Raw genomic sequence first — 18,771 nt, 5'->3', positions numbered from 1 at the left:
CTCCCAGGTTCGTACAGACCGATAGCTCTTATTAAGCTGGATGCAAAACTCTATACGAAGATTCTAGCGAACCGGCCATCAGAACACTTGACCTACCTGATAGATGCAGATCAATCTGGCTTCTTGCCTACAAGGCAGGCAGCGGACAATACCAGGAGAATATGTCATAATAGAAAAGGCTGAAAGCACCGACATGGAGGCTATACTAGTCGCTTTGGATGCGGAAAAAGCCTTCGACCGCGTCGAGTGGTGCCAGCTCTTTCGAACTATGAAGCATATGGGCTTTGGGGACTCCCACATGGGGATGCTAAAAGCAAATTACAGAAGCCCATCCCTGAGAATCGCCGTTAACGGCTTTCTGTCCAAGACGGTAGTCCAGACGAGGGGCACGAAGCAGGGGTGTCCCTTGTCCCCCCCTCCTGTACGCTCCGTTTTTAGAGCCTCTCCTGGCTACGATACGTGAGCAGTGCTTAAGTAAGGGTGTGCAGATGGGCAGGCTGGAGCACAAATCAATGGCCTTCACTGATATGTTGCTGGCGCTGACAGATTGCGCCAGGTGTCTACCCATATTAATGAGCGAACTAGCAGCATTTGGAGCCATCTCAGGTCTCAAAATCAACAAAATGAAATCTGAGATTCTGAATCTCCCCGCTGACCCCGACACCATCTCCAAGTTAGCCCGAGACCAGGGGGTCCAGATGGCAAGATCAGCTACCTTGGGGTGAAGCTCACCCCCAAGACGAGTCAACTGTATGCCGCATACAAGGACTTACTTCTCCACCTCCAAGGGCTGCTGGTGAGATGGACGCCCCTTTCCACATCCTGGTGGGGATGCATGCTGGCGGTGAAGATGACGATCCTCCCACAAGTCCTTTACTACTTCCAGGCTCTTCCAATCAAGATTCCCAGGTCCTTCTGTCGTTCGCTAAATAAAATGACATCTGCATACGTACGGAAGCGCACGAGACAGAGGGTGGCAATGACCACAATGACAGCGGCGGTCCAGGGAGGGAGGTCTGGCCTTCCCCCACTTCAAGCGTTATTACGAAGCGGCGCAGCTGCTAGTCCTTAAAGACTGGGTGGCATATTGTCCTCAGACTAAATGGGCAATGCAGGACATAGCGGTTGCCGGAGGCCTGCTCTCGAACCTCTTGTGGTCCCACAAGAAGTATAGGCATTTGAATACTTGAATAAGTGAGATCCTGGGCGCCCCCCTCAACGCATGGGATTCGGCGGTAAGGAGAGGAAATTTGACGACGCACCCCTCCCTGTTTATGCCGCTATTTCACAATCCTGATTTTCCACAGGGTATGGCCCTGAAGGCCTTTACATCATGGAAACAGGCGGGCTGCATTAGATTTGGAAACATGAACAAAAGTAGGATTATCAGGTCATTTGAAGAATGTGTACAAGAGTTGGGAGTGGCGAGAACTGAGAAATACCGTTATGTTCAATTGAAGCATTGGCTGTCGTCCAGAACCAAAGAAGCAGCAACGAGAGACCTTAGGCAATTTGAGACTTTTCTGATAACGAATCCCGCCAGTCTATGCACTCACAAGGGGAAAAGGTAATTTGGCTGTATGAGGGGACCCTGGGAATAGAAATTCCGCAACCTCACTGGGAGGGAACCTGGCGCAATGTTGTCACCCTGACAAACTCCATCCACCTGAGAGAAATGTGGCAAGAAGTTCTGCTACAATGGCACATCACCCCCCCCCCCACCGGCCCCCCAGAGGCTGAAGGACATGTATCCGACCACAGATGGACTTTGTTGGTGGGGGTTGTCGCCAAGAAGGAGACTGGAAGCATATCTGGAAAACATGCCACAGTATCATTCCCTTCAGGAATGAGGTAAAGGCGCAGGTGGGGAAAATGGTTCAAGGGGCAGAAGGCCTAAGCGATAGCATATGGCTTGCCGGTATATGGGACCCCACACAGAAAGCGCACCCTAAGTGCCAGCAGAAGGTGATTATGGTACTGGTGGTGGCGGCCTGGTTAGTTATAGCTCAAGGTTGGAAGCAGCAGACGCCACAAACCCAGTTCCAATGGTTAAGAAAGGTATGGCACTTTATATCTATGGAGTGGGTAACTGCAGGGCACCACCGAGAACTTTCATGCTAACTGGGGTCCAATTTTACAATATCTTCAGAGTGACTATATGCTCCAATGGTGTCCTCATAGCATTCATATACTTGTTTTGAAGCCATAGATTAGTGTCCTAGTCATAAGAAAGGTTGTAAAGCTATGTTGTCTCGTGCCTAAGGGAAGGAGAGGGGGATGTTGGTATAGTTGATTCATGTTATTAAAATTCAATAAAAAGATTTTTAAAAACATCTGGATAAATTGAGATTTACAAGATATCCAACATGTGAATAGGTCTGAAATCGTAGCTAAATATCTACAAATTAAAAGCAGCAATGGGGACTAAGCCCCAGCAACCCTCATTTTATGAATTTATGTAATGAGACCATCTGTCCCCGAATGCCTAGATTCAGAATGAAATAACACTGGAACCATCACCTAATTTGTTGCTCTTTCAAAATACTGCTAACTCGAGAAGAAAAGCTTTCTGAAGGGCTCGGGTAATGGGGAGTCAATTTTCAACTATTGTGCCCGATTCCAAGTTATCTGCACACATTCTTGCTTGCTGGCAGGTTTGCAACATATGGCACCTACAAGAAACCGTGATCAGGCTGGTGCCCTCCAAGGGCATTTGCCTCTGGATAATACAAGATAGGCATGCCAGGTGGTAGCAAAGTTACCTTTAGGGTTGATACACAAAAGGTCAGACCATGTATCATGGACCACGGCAATGCTCAAATCCTGTGGTTTAGGGAATAGTTTTGTCTATTTGGTGACGTGCCAAAGGGGGATCCTTATTGGTACAACCTTCTTCCTACTTTTAATATTGCAGAGCAAAGCATGGGTGTTCCCACTCATTCACTCCAGTTTGTGCTGAGAACACCATGTTAACTATGCCCCTCAATGCCTTTGATTTTATTTCATTGTATTCTCCTTGGTCTGTAATCCGGCTCCCTTTCTGCCTTTGTTTGAGCGGGTCCTGCACCCACCTTGCCCTGTACCACATCCCGCCAATCCCACCACCCGCCCAGACATGTGACCAGATCCCTGCACTTCAGTAACTCACCCTATGGCAGTCAGTGAAGGGCCAGAGGCAAAGGACAGCTCCCTAGGGCATTCTCCCCCTCAACCCCTTTCACCTGACAAAATACCCCACAGCTACAACCAGAGTTGGGAGCAGTGTTCCAACTGTGCCCTTAAAATCCTGCCACTTCATTACTACTACGGTCTCTTAACATGGTGTTGAATTGCACTACGCTCTGAGTTTGCAATGTGTTAGACCTAGGTGCGCTCTTTAGTTCGCCAGAGTGTTGAACCTAGCTGGGAAAACTAAAACTTGCCACTGCCCAAAGTGGGCCCAGGATTGTACATTGCCACAGCTAAACCTAGGTGATTCTTCACAATATGGCAAATTATTTGAGTAAAGCAACTGTTGGAACCAACTGAATTATTGGAGTATAGCCACTGATGAACTCAGGCGAATTTTACAACATATCCTCTTCTCTATGCAAATACCCCTGCCAGTCAAATTGCTCAAGCAGCAACGACTGTCACGGACGAATACTTACTCAGCCCCCTCTTTCTAATCGCCACAACCCTAGTACAGCCACTGTATCTCTCCCAGGCAATTCATAACAGTTTATCCACTTAGCCTCTCCCCCTAGCATACTCAGAATCACTCTTAATCCCGAACTCCGACTACTACGAACGTAGTGAGACTAGCTGCATTTTAGTTACAACAATGGATTTAATCTGGCTGCATTTTAGGTTCAAAGGTTTCTGAATGTAACTGCATGTTTAGGCTCTGCACTTAACCCATAATCTAGCTGCATTTTAGGTACTACAATTGTTTGAACCCAGACTCGGTACTACATAGGTTTTAAATCCTATTGCATTTTAGGTACCACAGGTTTCGATTCTAGCTGCATTTTAGGGAGTACAATGGTTTTGAATCCAACTCCATTCAGGTACAAGATGCTCTGAGCACTCTGCACTAGGTACAACAACTGGTTGACCTCCACTTGCAACAAAAGTGCAGTGTAACCTTTTAAATCTAGTTGTGTGGTGACAGTATTTGATTCTAGATCTAGCTGGTATCAGAGTATCATACACCCTGAATTACAGAAACACCTGTGCAGGTACAGCAACACACCTACGTACATCCCCTCACACCCTTCACTGAAATCACCCTTTTCCACTGACCTCTCGTAGCACATGCTTTTCTCCTGCCCGAGACAGAACCTCCAGCCCCCTATGCTTGTCCTACATTTTTCCTTCCACGACGTCTAGCAGCTGTAAGGTCAGAGGGGCACTACAGCGTTCCAGAAACCAGACCTCTGCCCGCCTCCCTCCTCCATTACCCTCTGCCCGCCCCCTTCCAACACCCCAGGGCCCCTCCCCAAACACGCACACCTACATCTCCCCCAACCGTCCCAGCACTCCCCAGGTCTCCCCTCTTACACCGTCACTCACACTTCCCATCCCTAAACACAGCTCAGACCGTCTTGGTGACACCACCAGCAACAGCCCAACCAAGGCCACTTCCACCACAGAATCTCGTTCCTCACCTCTTCTCCCAGAGATCCCACCCGCTCCCCTCTTATCCTGTCCTCCAACCCAGTTTCCTCCCCTGCAAACTGTCACATACCTGCCTCAACTCAACCCCCCACCCCCTGAAATACAATTCCCCTTTCAACCTCCACGTTTTCCTCTACCGCCACACCCCCCACCGGCACACGCACACAAGCTACCATAGCCCACCACTTGTCCTCCACTTCATATAGACCTCTGCTCCACCACCCAAAACCCCCTAAGATATTGTCCTTCACAAGCACTCTTCCCTCTCAGCCCTATAACACCCCCACCACACCTCTTTTGACCACCTTTCCTCCGCCACCATGCACACCCCTTCCTACTCCGACCCCCCTCTATACCACCCAGGTCACATCCACAGCACTCATTTTCCAACACCTGCTACCACCAACCCTCCTCATCTGCTCTCCTGCATCAACGTCAGATCTGTCGCAGAGAACATTTCCACTGGTATCTCCCCTGAAAGCCGAGACATCCTCCTCATCACTGGAACATGGTTCTCCAAAAACTTTGAACTAATCACACATGAGGGTTCTCCCCGGATATTCCCTGATCATGCACAGATCCAGTAGAACTGGGTGGTGGGATGTGTGTGGGGGGGGGGGGGGGGGGGGGTGAGAGGGGGCACTAGCCAAACACCACCACAGTCTTACACCGAGAGACAACCCTGCAACGCCAAATATCTACTAGTAAGTTTCCAACTCACTCCATCCTTCCCACACAGCTTCCTACTCCTTTACAGACCTCCAGACTACACCAGAAATGTTGCAGACTTCCCTCTGTGACTTTAGCAGCCATCCCCGACATCCTACCCCTCCATCACCATGCTAGGGTATTTCAGCATCTTGTTTCGGGTCCCCTAGGACCTGTCCACTCAACTTGGATGCCGTCAACACTACCCCACTCACATTGCAGGAAACACCCAGGAGGCTTTTTTCAGCTCTACCAACTTGATCTTCACTCTGCCCCCCACTCCCAAATTTGGACTGCCATCTTCCCTCTCACAACCAACACCCACTTCTCCACCCATCTCACCAGCCCCATTCCGTTCTCCCATGAAACCCTTGGCATAAAGTCAAGTCACACTAAACCCCGACCTGGCCAAATCCCCATATCCTCCCTCCCAACCCTTACTATCCAAGAAGTATCGCCCGCTATCAACCTTTTTGACTGATGGCTCTCTATGCCCTCATCCCTCTCACCTCAACCAGATCTACTTCTCGCAGACTAGGCTTTACTCCCAAGTGGTTCACTCCCTCACTCTAATCCCCCGTAAGCAGCGCCCGGAGCGCACATGGTAGGCCAGGCCATCGCCCCAGAACAAAGCCATCTATGCCAGACAGATCAGGGCCTACAAAACAGAAATGAGGAAAGCACTTTTTATGGAAACCTAATAGCCAACTCCCACAACCCTAGCAGGGAACAGGGAACACCACAGGATCATTGCAGAACTCATAATCTGCACCACTACTCCGCCGCCCCCCTGCCCCGAAAATAAAGCACTTGCTGCTTCAGTTCTCCACACGTGGGCAGCATACCATTTGTTACTCGCCAAGAGTCATTCACTATTGGAGTGTGAAGAATGAGACTTGTGAAGGCAGTGCTATTTGAATGAGTCATTCATTTATGGCTGAACTGGTGTCTACGAAAGTTCCAATACTTTCTTTCAAGGAAATATGATGTGTGCCCCAACATTCTTACATCGTAGAAAAAAAATGTTCTCTTAACTCCGCTCTAATCCATCATCTGCCCTTGTGTCCTGCAGTCCTGGTGTGAGATCCAGTGTTGAGACAGGAGGTGCAATGATGCAGTGGAGCGGAACCATGGTGCATCTCCCCCGGCTACATACAAGTCAGGCATGTGAGCCAAGATTACCCCCTGCGTGCAAAATGGAGCTCTGGTGAGGGTGGCATTGTGGGTAGAAGACCAAGTCTCTATAGCTTTCACGGATGGCAGTGGTCAAATCACCAAGTGAAAGGGGCCCCTAGGGGACCCTGACGTCTATGGAAACAAGGCGGGTCACCACACGACCTTGAGGGACGCAAGAGAGTGAATTACGTACATCAGTTACATATATACAAAATGCATATCAAACAATCAGCTATGACATGTATAACACCCCTCTTCATTGGGTTTCTTTGAACTTGGTGTGATGGACATCTCCGACCACTATGACACCTTCAAACATCTATTCTAGTAACAATTTGCAATTTGTGAGTGCGTAGGCATCTTTCAGTTATTGAATAGAACACGGCGCTTCTGTTCTTGGAAGCGAACTACATACGGGGGGGGGGGGGAGGGGGAGTTGCACTCCGAACCTTGCTATCTATCAGGTGCTATTCGTGTCCGGGGAGCAGACTTGCTCTTAGCGGGCTCAGGAAAGGGGGGCCGTTAGAAAAACATAATTCAAGCCTTCAGCAGTATTATTCTAACATATTCTACCATATAACGAGACTGGCTGGCAGCTGTGAAATGATTAAATGCCCTGCGGCTCTGCTTCAAGGCTACATTAAGGAGGGAGCCGGGCATTCTTCCTGGCGCTGCCTACGTTTGTGTTTCAGCTAAACTCTCGTTATCCTCTCGGCCCTGTGGCCTTGTCCTTTTCATATACAGACAATGTTCCACAGTCGAGCAGTGTAAGCGGAAAATATACTGCGAAGCAATAGGAACAGAAAGCAATGAGCAATGGTTAGAAAACAAAAATGGCGATTCTTGTTACATCAAAATGGCCGTTCATTGGAAAACTCGAAAACATATATTCTGTTGTATCATGCATGAGACGGTTGGCCATTGGACAACAAAATGCGTTTGCGGTCTCAAATTGGATTTCTAGACTGACACAAGGACCACAAGAGTGGCGACATTCAGATTGGGATGTGGGGCGAGGATCATTAGCAACCTTAGATGCACCAGCTGAACTTCCATAACCTCTTGTTAAATAAAGTGTTGGTGAATTATACCTTGATGAGGTGCTGGCAGCAGAAAGGAAGATAAAGTGGGGCGCATCCAGCCTGCAATTAGGGACATCTGAACTTTCTATGTTCATGTTAAAGGATATTTGTACTGTGCACTATCACCACCAGAGTGGTACCCTGGCGGTTCTGAAAGGAGGGGCAGGGGAGTTAGTGGGGGATGAGCTGGAGAAGTGCAAGAGCAGTGATGTGCTGTTGGCAGCCTCAGCCCGGAATTCCGTTGGCTGGGCTTGGGGTGCTGTACTGTCAGAGGGCGTTGTGCGCGTCTATGCATGCTTTGTTGTTGGTGTTGTAAGGTTGTGTTTAGTTACAATTTGAGGTGTATGCAGAGGGTGAAGGTGTTAGTTGGCATTCAAGGCTTGAAGTGAGGCACAAATTATGCGTTTCTAATCAGGTGGGGTGTTCTGCATCTGTGTCGATGTCCAGCTCGGGGGCTGAGAGACACTCACGGTCCCTTTCTAGTATGGTATCTGTTCATTTGCATAACTTTGCCCACTAGCTGCCTACATGGCCCCCATTTGTATGCGGGGCGGGCCAGCATTAGTGCGTCTCTTGCAGTCTAGCTCAAAAAGCATTCCTAATCTAGTCTAGCATTCCTAATCTAGTAGGAGGATGGGCATTAGTATGCCCGGGTTTACTCCCTCCATGTGTTGAGGCCAGCTCGGTCTTCAACATCTCATCCAAATTACTGCTTCTACGCCTTTTGGTGTGTTGCAATGCTAACGCTTGCACTTATGTTAAGGGGCAGAGTCCCATGCCGCTGCCAATATCTATAGCTTAATTAATGTGGCAAGTGCAAATGTTCACCCAACTTTATAGAGGTATGGTCTATTGAGGCATTCATCAAGCGGGTGAAGGTTGTTCACTGGGATTTGGCTAGGGACGCTGGATTCAGTCCTTATGGGCATCGCCTCGAGTCTTTATCCAGTTCTAGATATGGTCATCGTCATCCTAGATTAGTTCGCTGGGAGTTGGCTAGAGACGTTGGATTCTGTTCTTATGGGTGTCGTTTGTGTCCTATTAGACATAGTGTAGTCTCTTTTTGTAGTAGGAGTGTTTGGTTTTTGATGTCATTGTTATCCTATATTTGTCATCCTTTCCATTATGTTTCTAGTTCTGTGGTTTTGGTTTTTCAGTTTGCATCTCTGATGTTGAAGAGCCAGGTTTTTATTAATTTCCTGAATTGTAAGTGGTCTGGGAGCCAGTGCTGTGTTTTTAGGGCTGGAGTGATGTGGTCCCTTCTGGATAGTTGCAGTCTGGCTGCTGCGTTTTGGATCTGTTGTAGTTTCCTCAGGGGGTGTTCTGGTATTCCGAGATAGAGGCTGTTTGCATAGTCTATTCTCGACATTAGGGCAATGATTGCGAGTGTTTTGTGGGTGAAGGAGAGGAAAGTTAAGATTCTTGCCGTGTGAAGGAGGAAGAAGCATTTCTTGATTATTGCATCGATTTGTGGTTCTAATGGTTAGAGTGTTGTCCATCAGAAGTCCCAGATTTTTTTTTTACTACCTTAGTAGTTGGTGTGGTTCCCATTTCTGTTGGCCATGGAATATAGGTGGTGTGGTCTTGATTTTTGGATATAATCATGGGTTCTGTCTTTCCTGGGTTGATTTAAGTTGTTGGCATTCATCCAATTAAAGACTTTTTTTTTTTTTAGACACTCAATTAGGTTGGAGTGAACGGCTTGATTGTATGCATTGTGTGACTCCCTAGAAGCCCAGCATGAGGATGCAGAAAACTGTTCCAGGCAATATAGTACCCTGCGGGGAGTTCTGCAAAGTACACTGAGCCAGATCTAAAGTTCTTGGTTTAAAACCAGTACTTAAAAACCCGCAAGATATTCAGTTCAATTGGACAAAGACAGCAAGCGGTTACGCACATCTTCCGAGCGAGCTCACAGGCAGGCCAGACACATGGCGACCCAGCTAGATACTGGAAGCAAACTCCCGGGCGCTGGGAGGTGTAAGCCGGTCCTCAACGGAAAGGCCCGAACGGCAAGGCTAACCACTGTCCTGAGCCCGACCCCCTGCCAGTGAGGCAACGTGATCCGCATATCATAGCCTAAAATTACAAGCTGTTGACCATCACCTTCACACGTTGCCAACATATTTGCGCTAGTGATTCCATTTCTCGAATATTATATATCACATAATGATACGCTGACTTTAACGATTCAATTTGGCATACTAGCGATTATGATTCCATTGTCGACACGATATCTATGCTGTTCACACCATACCGCATCCTTTGTAGCATATCAGACCTGGACCGCACACTCATGTGCTACCTAGGTAACTTGCTCATGGCACATAATCTATGTCTTATCTGTTAACCCTAGAGCTTAGATTTCAGTATACCCATGTTGTCCCATCACATAACAGTTCATGCAGAACCTACCCCATGCCAATTATTGAACCCAGGCTCCTTTATATCTTTGAATGCGCAGACAAGACATTGCTTGCAGATTTTGCCATATATGTGGACATTGATTCTAGGGCTCTGATATATAACTGATCACTGAATAGACATTACTTGCGGATTTTGCCCCGCTTGTGGATCTAGGCGCGCCTGACTAAATTTAGTTAACTGTTAGTTGAACATGCTGTTAACACGCTTTGCCGCTTGCCGATCTATTTGACCTAACACATAGATCCTACACTCTTCCCTCATACTGCACATCACCCCTACACACCATGTACCCTGTATTGGCCAAATTATACCTGTGCACCTTATTCACACTAGTGATACTCTATACAACGTCTACATTATGTGGAACAGACATCTTCAATAACCACACATTGCCTCCCAAACCACTTCGGCACCAGTAAAACTCACCTTACCAAACTACACCCTGTAACAGCATTTAGAAATGCTAGACTACGGGCACGACTACCCAGAATATTCGATCCACTTAGATATGAGACTAACCTTCCCAACCAAAACCTTTTACGAACTTACACCAAAATCCAATCACCATAACAATAGCCACAACAACCCCCAAATAAAAATAATTAGGACTCTTAGCCGTCCAGCAGCTCCAATTAGCACTACTTCACCTCTTCCAGTCAAGCCTACACCAAAACATAAAGGTGCCCTAATAAACGCAAGATCGTTTGTCACCCATGTCACAGAAATATCTGAAGTCATAACAGAGGATTACGACTTCCTAGCTATCACAGAATCTTGGCTCCACGAGGCAGCAGGCCCAGCAATGTCCTTAGCTGTTCCGAATGATTACACTATCCTCAGAGTGGATAGATGTAAAGCCTGAGGTGGTGGCCTAGCCATTATTGCCAAAACTAAGCTTTCAATGAGAAATATCTCCCTTACCGGACATTAAATCATGCAAAATTATGTCAATTTAAAATACCCACAGCTAACTCCCAAACATTGAACATCCACCGCAGCAACCAACATCAACAGAACTGGGCTTCACCCAAAGAGTAAATGAGCCAACTCACAACAAAGGGAGAATTAGATTGGGTCGCCGATCATAATTAATATCTCCATCCCTACAATCTCACCCCAAATCTGGACAGACCATTACATTAGCTACCAAAACTCCCACCTTACAGCAACATCTTGCCCCACCTGTACTTAACAGAAATTAAAAAAAAGACAGTAAACAAACAACTCCCCTGTATTTTGCCTACCCTAACGCCTTACCTGAATACAACAAAGTCATGAACAAAACTCTTGATAGTATTGCCCCTCTAAAACTTACGAAATAGTAAACCTAAAAGCCATCTAACAATTGGTTCACCCCCCCACCTAAAAAACCTCAAGACTAGAAAGAAAATGCGAAACTACATCCCACTCCAGAAAATAAATTAAAAATCAATCAATACTTCATCTCAATACAAGAAAGGGATCCTCTCGGCCAAACAAGAGACCTACAATAGAATTACACAAGCGAATTCTAGCATGAGGGAGCTGTTCTCCATACTAAAAAGGACTTGAAAACCCTACAACAGTCCAAGATAACGGTCAAAAATAAAACATGGGGTTCTGATAGCCAGCATGCACTAGCAAACAAAGTCCTAAACCTCCAAAAGAAAATGGAAAAAAAACAAAAAAAATCACTAACCACCACTAATCTTCCCAACACTACAGCACCTCCTAAAACCAAACCCATTACTTAATTTCACTTTTCTAAAGTTTCCATTATAGAAGTTGAGAAAGTCATTCTTGGACTAAAGATGCCGCCAGGGATCTAGCACCATTTATCACTAAACTGATCAATGCTTCCTTTACAACCGGCACCATTCCTAGCAACCTTAAGGATTCATGGGTACTCCCACTACTTAAGAAGCCAACTCTAGACCTGTCTATATCTACTAATTACAGACCAATTACCACCGTACCATTCTTGCAGAATATTTTAGACAAGGTGGCATATATCCAAATCCAGAATTTCCTAGAACTTAACCAGCTACTAGGTTCTCGTCAATCCGGCTTCCGTCCACTACAATGCATCGAAACTGCACTTATTGATCTTAAAACCCAAATAGATAAATTAAGTGACAACGGAAAACCAACATTACTTCTTCGACCCATCAGAGGCATTCAACTTAGTGGATCACAAAGTCTTATGCAGCCACTTGGATTCAGCCGCCCGCTTCTCCAGTGAGGCAATAGCGTGGATAGACTCATTCCTTAGCGACTGAACCATGAGGGTCTTCTCACCATATGCAGCCGCGGACCCCATCAACTGCGGAGTGCCACAGGCACTCGTGTTTCACCAACACTATATAATATCTTCACCAAGCCTCTGTTTGATGACTTGGACCATCTGGGTTATCACCTACACTAATTATGCAGATGATACCCAGCTCCTCCTTCCACTCACTGGAGACTATAGCAAGGACCTAGCAATGGCGAACAATCTATAGTATCGTTCAAGCATGGATGGCCACTCATGGACTTTGCCTGAGCGATGATAAAACAGAGCTTCTCATCCTGGGAACTATACCTCTTCTCAACAGACTGGGCACGGATTACTCCTCCATCATTGATGAGCCTTATTAAAGTCGCCAAGGAAGTTAAAACGTTAGGTCTCTACTTAGACTACACTCATTTACCAAACAGATAAATGCCCTAGCCTCCTCTACAGCATATACATGCCAACTAATTAGAGCGGACAAACAATTCCTATCCTCTAACAGTTGCATGCCATTAGCTAGAGCCCTGATCATATCCAAACTAGATTACTGCAATGCCCTCTACATTGGAGCGACCAAATCTACCATCAACAAAATACAGATACTGCAAAACAATGCTCTTAGAGCCGCAATAAACATCTAAGAAAGAACATATCTGAGACAAGAAGGAAACAAATGGCTTTCCACATGAGAAAAATCAGACTTAGACTGCCTCCCTCACTCCCAAAGGTCTAAACAAAGCCCCTCAATATCTAGCAGATAGATTCTCTAGAACATCCACCAGACTGACGAGACTAGCAAACGCCAATCGCTTTCAGGTACCATGATTCAAACTCCACTATTGGGGGCTCCAGTTTTCCTGTCAAAGCAGCCCAACTATGGAATGAACTACCCACCACATTGAGAATGGAACAACCTTCACCAAATTTAGGCAAAACTTGATTAGTTGGCTAATAGAGAAGGACAATAAATGTACAAAACTTGATCCTACTTGTATATAAATACTGATCCTGTATATATGTTTATTACCATGGACTGTTAATGACATGTTTTTGTTGATACCTTGCACCAAGCTGTATGATCTTACTTTCCTGCGCCCTGATACCCTTGGGTCTGGCGCGCACAATAAATACAAACAAACCTGATGAAGTGCAAACTCTGGCGAATCAGTGCCAAAGTTTGCTGCATCTCAAAGGAATTAGTGCTTTGGACCTCATCTAGCAGATGAAAGTCGTTGCAACCATTCAAGACATTTCTTTTCTTGACGGAGGGTATGCCACTTCGTGATCCTTGTGGACCACAGCCTGAACTTATGTCCCTGCCACAATGCAAGATAGCCATAGAGACCATTCATAAGGCGGCAATTTGACATAGATAACTCACCAACCAAGAACAGATACAGTAACCTCAAAACAGGAGCAAAGACAACTCCAGATAACTAAAAGACATAGCTAAAGGAGGAACAGTGGTTCTGAATAAAAACTGATATTACCATGGGTACCCAGTACCTTCTGACACCAGACTTACGAAGTACTCGCAGAGAATCCAGTAACAAATAACTAGACCAGCTACCATACTAATCAATAAGTGGTACATACAGGGGCTCTTACGGATGAAAAAATATTTGGCACTGGAACATGCTGTCCAGTCATTTACTTTACCCCAGGTGCACAAGCCCTATGCGAGACTGTCCGAAGAAAGACCAATTGTGAGTGGTATAGGCTGGATTACTTGGAACCTTTTCAAGGACATAGATACAGTTATATAAAAAGCAAGGTTCTAGAGCTACTTTCCTATTTTAGGGACTCCCCTTTGAGGATCCTCGTGACATGGAGGCAGGACTACACACTGTTACGCTAGACGTAAAAGTGTTCTATACAACACACAACTTGCCATACGTGTAGTCCACTGCTTTTAGAGCAAAGTCATCTGCCTCATACATGTAACATCTGAATATGATAAAGATGCTGAAAATTCTCCTTGGAGAATTGTGTTCTATAGACAATAGAAGAGGGGCCACAGGTGCCAAATATGCTCCTTCCCTGGCAAACCTCTTCATGGGCAATATGAGCCAACCCATGCATTGAGAGACCAGGACTATACTTCAAACATGGCAACGTTGTACCGATATATTAATATGGTATGGAAGAGCACAGACGAAGACCTGGATCATTACATGTCATTACTAAATCATGATTTTGGCATCCTGTTATCTTGTACAGCAAACAAATCTAGGATCAACCTTTTGGATCTAACCCTACATAGATCTGACAACAAACTACAAAGTATGACCTATTGGAAAGAAGCAGAGATAACTCCACACTGCTAGCAACTAGTCCTCTCAGCAGTACAAACATGTGGGGGAATAGATCAGAGCATGCAGTGAAAACTAACTATGCACAAGAGTGCACTAATTTGTCCAAGCTACTCTCAACAGGACTATAAAAAAACATGCTATTCAAAGCTTTGAAAAAAAACCAGAACATAAAATGGAAGGATTTGCTAACTCAGAACAAGATTACAAAATCAGACAATAGAGTCATCACTAGATTTAGCAGTGACAGTAAGACTATTTTGAAGAGACATGGTACCCGTTGCAGATGGACAAAGATCTTCACTGATACGAGTCATAAACCAAATATCACTTCTACTAAAGCTCCCACCCGGAGGAATCGGTGTCCCTCATTTATGACCAATAAGGAAACCACACCAGGGAATGGTGGAAGCAAAGGTAGAGATGTGGTTTTTACAAGTGGGGAACTTGCTGCATGTTTCAGTAAGCGAATGATAAAAGCAAATCACTATATACTGTATACTGATGAGAAAGGGACATTACCCATTAGCCAGTTCATCAATTGCAAAATAAAATGTGTGGTCTACGGTTTGTGCATGTCAGAAAGGTTTACATTTGGAGTACAGTTAGAGAGCCAAGGATACGAATCTGTGAATATCAGATTACGCTAGGGAGCCAAGACCCCAGACTACTTATGGCAACCCACTGACAGTGTTGTGAAAGTATGTAGTACTAGCAAATGCAGGCAAAGAACCAAAGATAGGAGTGAGATGGAAAAACAAAATAATAAAAAAGCAAAAACATGTAAACGCAACATGGCAAGAGACAACCTTCAGACACAAACAGCAATAAAGTACAAGACATAAGCACAGCAATAGAAAAGGAGGTGCTAAGCAATCTGCATATTATAGTTTGGCAAGCTCTGCCACCTGGACTTGAATAGCTCCCGGATCACAAGAAGCAATTCCTAGTCAAAAGAAAATCCCGACACCAAGGAGTTGTTTTCAGCTCGTGGGCCATGAATTTGTTTCGACCCCTGTCCATGTCATTGCAAGTACAAGAGCAGGTCACATACCTCTGGCCAGACTAAAGCAGGGGGGGCTGAGGCAGACAGAGCAATCGGTCAGGCAAAAAGGATGCAAGTCCAGAACTAAAATGCAACTACAGAAAGCTTCAGGACACCTACCCAAGAAAGAACATTTGGCGGAGTGGGCGTGAAGAGGCCTAGATTTATATATGCACATAGTAATGATGCCAGTCAATCTTTCAAGGAAAAAGAAAAAACGAATACAAAAAAAGACCAAACAGTCGTCTTGGGAGTCAATTCTGAATTAAATAAGAGAATGAGAATAAGTCTTGGATCCAAAACGGCAGGCACAAGCCCACGGGCAAAAATGCCAAATTGGAAGTTATTTGCCAGGGATGCAAGTCTTTACTTTGCCACATCATACCTTTACCGCTTCTGCTTTGCACTTCATTACATGGAAGCCTGCTTTTCTCACCCATATTCTTCCCCCAATCCCCCTTGAACCGAACATTACAGCTAGCCATACCATACCCATTGCCACCCTGACAGTGTGAAGAAGCAAAATGATAACTAAATGCACGAAGTAAAATGTCTGATTAAGTAAATGAAGCGTAGAAAATGTTTAGGTGGGGGGGGAGGGGGAATACCCCAATTCAATTGCTACCTCAATTCTCCATGTATACACAGCAAACAATGTCTTACTTGCCAAAAGTCAAGCATCATTAGCCACTGGCTAGCGGAGTGCAAATTTGAGGCATGGGGCAACAATCATACAGCACAACTGAGAAAATATCAGTTTGGGTTCGTATCACTGACAAATGCCTTACACCTCTCGAAAAAAAGCCCAAACTCGGGTCAGACTCCATCTAGTGTCTCCTCTGCTCTCACCATAAAACTGAGCAAGAACTCGGCCACTCAAACAGGATTAATAGCCAACTCCTGGATTAGATTGCTGCCAACCGTTCAGTCGAGTACAAAGACTCCACAAAGACTCTCGAGTCTAGCGTAGAGGGAACGTGCTCACCTTGAGGCAACGTGCTCACCTTGAAAGCAAGACAACGCTGAGCAACACAGGTTTGATCCCCGGGTCTGCGCTTAGAAACCTCTGGGTATTAAGCGCGTTATAAATCTATCACAATAGGAGTCCTCATTAATCCCACGTCCCAACTAACTGATGACCACTACAGGGTTGATCCAATACTAGGCTCTCCGGCTGGATTTTAGAAACTACCACCAACCTACATACAACTTCCCTAAAGTGACACGCTAGCATGTCTGGCCTTGATTCCACATCCTAGGTTTCACACCTGCCTCCCCTTCAATCCCACCAACAGTTCCCCTCTTTCTTGCTGAGCAAATTCCACCAAGGCTGTCAAAATGGCAGCTAAGTTACACACATTTTTTACACTAAACATTAAGAAACTTTGGGAAAAAAAAAAGACAGACTGCTGACTCATATCGAATTAATCCGCAACTGAATTACAGGACTTTGCAGTGCAAGAAAGAACTCCCTTGAGATGCTCAGGGTTCAAAATAGACTTCTCACCTCCAGTACCATCTCCTCGAGTAAAGTCTCCACCTTGAATCATGAATTCCTTGATGACACGGTGGAACTTGCTACCCTTGTAGCCGAATCCTTTCTGGAAAGGAGAAGAGATGTGTGGTGGTATTAGTCAGACTTGAGGCTTACCCTTTAATCATAGCAGTCATGGTACTATCTGCACTAGAGGTAAAGAGATCAGTTGCAACTTGAAGGTTCAGAGAAACTGGTGGTGAGGAGGGGGTGTTCACCCTCTAGCACTGCATTTTCAAATACTGTGTACAACAGAATAGTCTTCACCAGGGAACACTCCAAGCAGAATAGAGGACGAACTACTTGACATAAAGTACCCTAAAGTAGCAGATTAAGAAGAAGACCGACTGAAAAGCAATTCTAGAATTTCGATTTGGAGGATTGTGAACAGACTCATATTTGCTCCGATTGGCATCAGAAAGCAGTCATGGGAAAGGAGTAGTGCCCAGAAGAGGAGTAAGGAATGGCCCAGTGTTTGTATGCCAAGGATGCCGCTGGAAAGTGTGTGGGCTACAGCAAGTTGGATAAAAACAATACATTAACACAAGGGTGCACAACATACGGGCCGTGGGCCAAGTGTGGCCCAGTATCTTGTTTTTCCCAGCCCGCCAGGATCAAACACTTTACTAATAGAGTGTGGCCTGAAAACAGCAATGCCTGCTCTCCATTAGAAAAGTCTTTTGTTTGACTTGCCGGGAAAAATACTGACCCTCTATTGGTGCAGTGCCTTCACCATGTTGCTCTTGCGAGTCATAGTGCGTGTGCTCCACCGATAGCGGGCCAGCACTGGGCTCGTATGGAGCGGCTTGTTTCAGCTTCGCCACGCCAGCCGAAGCACGAGTTTTCAGAGAGGTCCTCTGCCCGCCTCCATGCCTACTAGGTAAGTGTATTCTTGAGGGGGGGGGGTAACCATGCACTGCTGTGTTAGCACCCTTATCCTTACCAATAAAGCACCGACTCCTTGTCCTGAGGTGTTTTGTAGCCATGTTCGTAGCAAGCGCTGTATGCATAATAAAGTGTATGTCTAGTTCATTCAGAATTAGCCAAAAAGATGGCCAATAATAAAAAAACAAATATGTAAAATATATTTTAAGTGTCTATGTAAACTTGAGCAAATGAAGCTTAAACTTTAAAAATTGCAAGCACTAGGGGGCATCAATTTTCTGAAATGGACGCCGCCTGTGCTTGCGGCACTAATGAAGCAAAAGCCAGCCAGCTGTAGTAAACAAAAAGGTACCACTGGGTGGCTTTTGCTTCATTGGTGCCGGATGCAGAGGACGGGGACCAGAGACTACAGGCAGGAAAGCTACAGCTGCATCTCAGTAAGTGCCATTTTTCCCCAAAAAAATTGCTGCGTTTTTTTTTCCCCTAAGTTTTCCGGGCTGGAGGAGCCTGGAAAACTTAACTGCAGCTTTTAAAACGTTGTATTTATGTTTGCAGTAGCTTCAGCTTCCAAGCTGAAGCTAGCGCAAACATAAATACAACGTTGTTGCGTTTCAAAAACGCTTCGGTTTTTCTTTCCAAGTTTCTCGGGCTCCTCCGAGCCGGAGGAGCCTGAGAAACTTCTAAAGAAA

General features: G+C 45.6%; 1 protein-coding gene across 1 annotated transcript in view; it reads right to left on the bottom strand.

Annotated features, from left to right (window-relative positions):
* The window catches only part of PPIB (peptidylprolyl isomerase B), a 48,803-nt gene that overhangs the window by 12,035 nt on the left and 17,997 nt on the right, over positions 1 to 18,771 (bottom strand). The window contains exon 3 of the mRNA XM_069624693.1: positions 17,171 to 17,264. Within this exon, the coding sequence (XP_069480794.1) occupies positions 17,171 to 17,264 (94 nt within the window). The remainder of the gene's footprint in view (positions 1 to 17,170; positions 17,265 to 18,771) is intronic.

The sequence above is a fragment of the Ambystoma mexicanum genome, chromosome 11, assembly GCF_040938575.1.
Source record: "Ambystoma mexicanum isolate Mex_15411 chromosome 11, UKY_AmexF1_1, whole genome shotgun sequence".
Taxonomy (NCBI): Eukaryota; Metazoa; Chordata; class Amphibia; order Caudata; family Ambystomatidae; genus Ambystoma; species Ambystoma mexicanum.
This window is presented reverse-complemented; position numbering and strand designations above follow the sequence as displayed.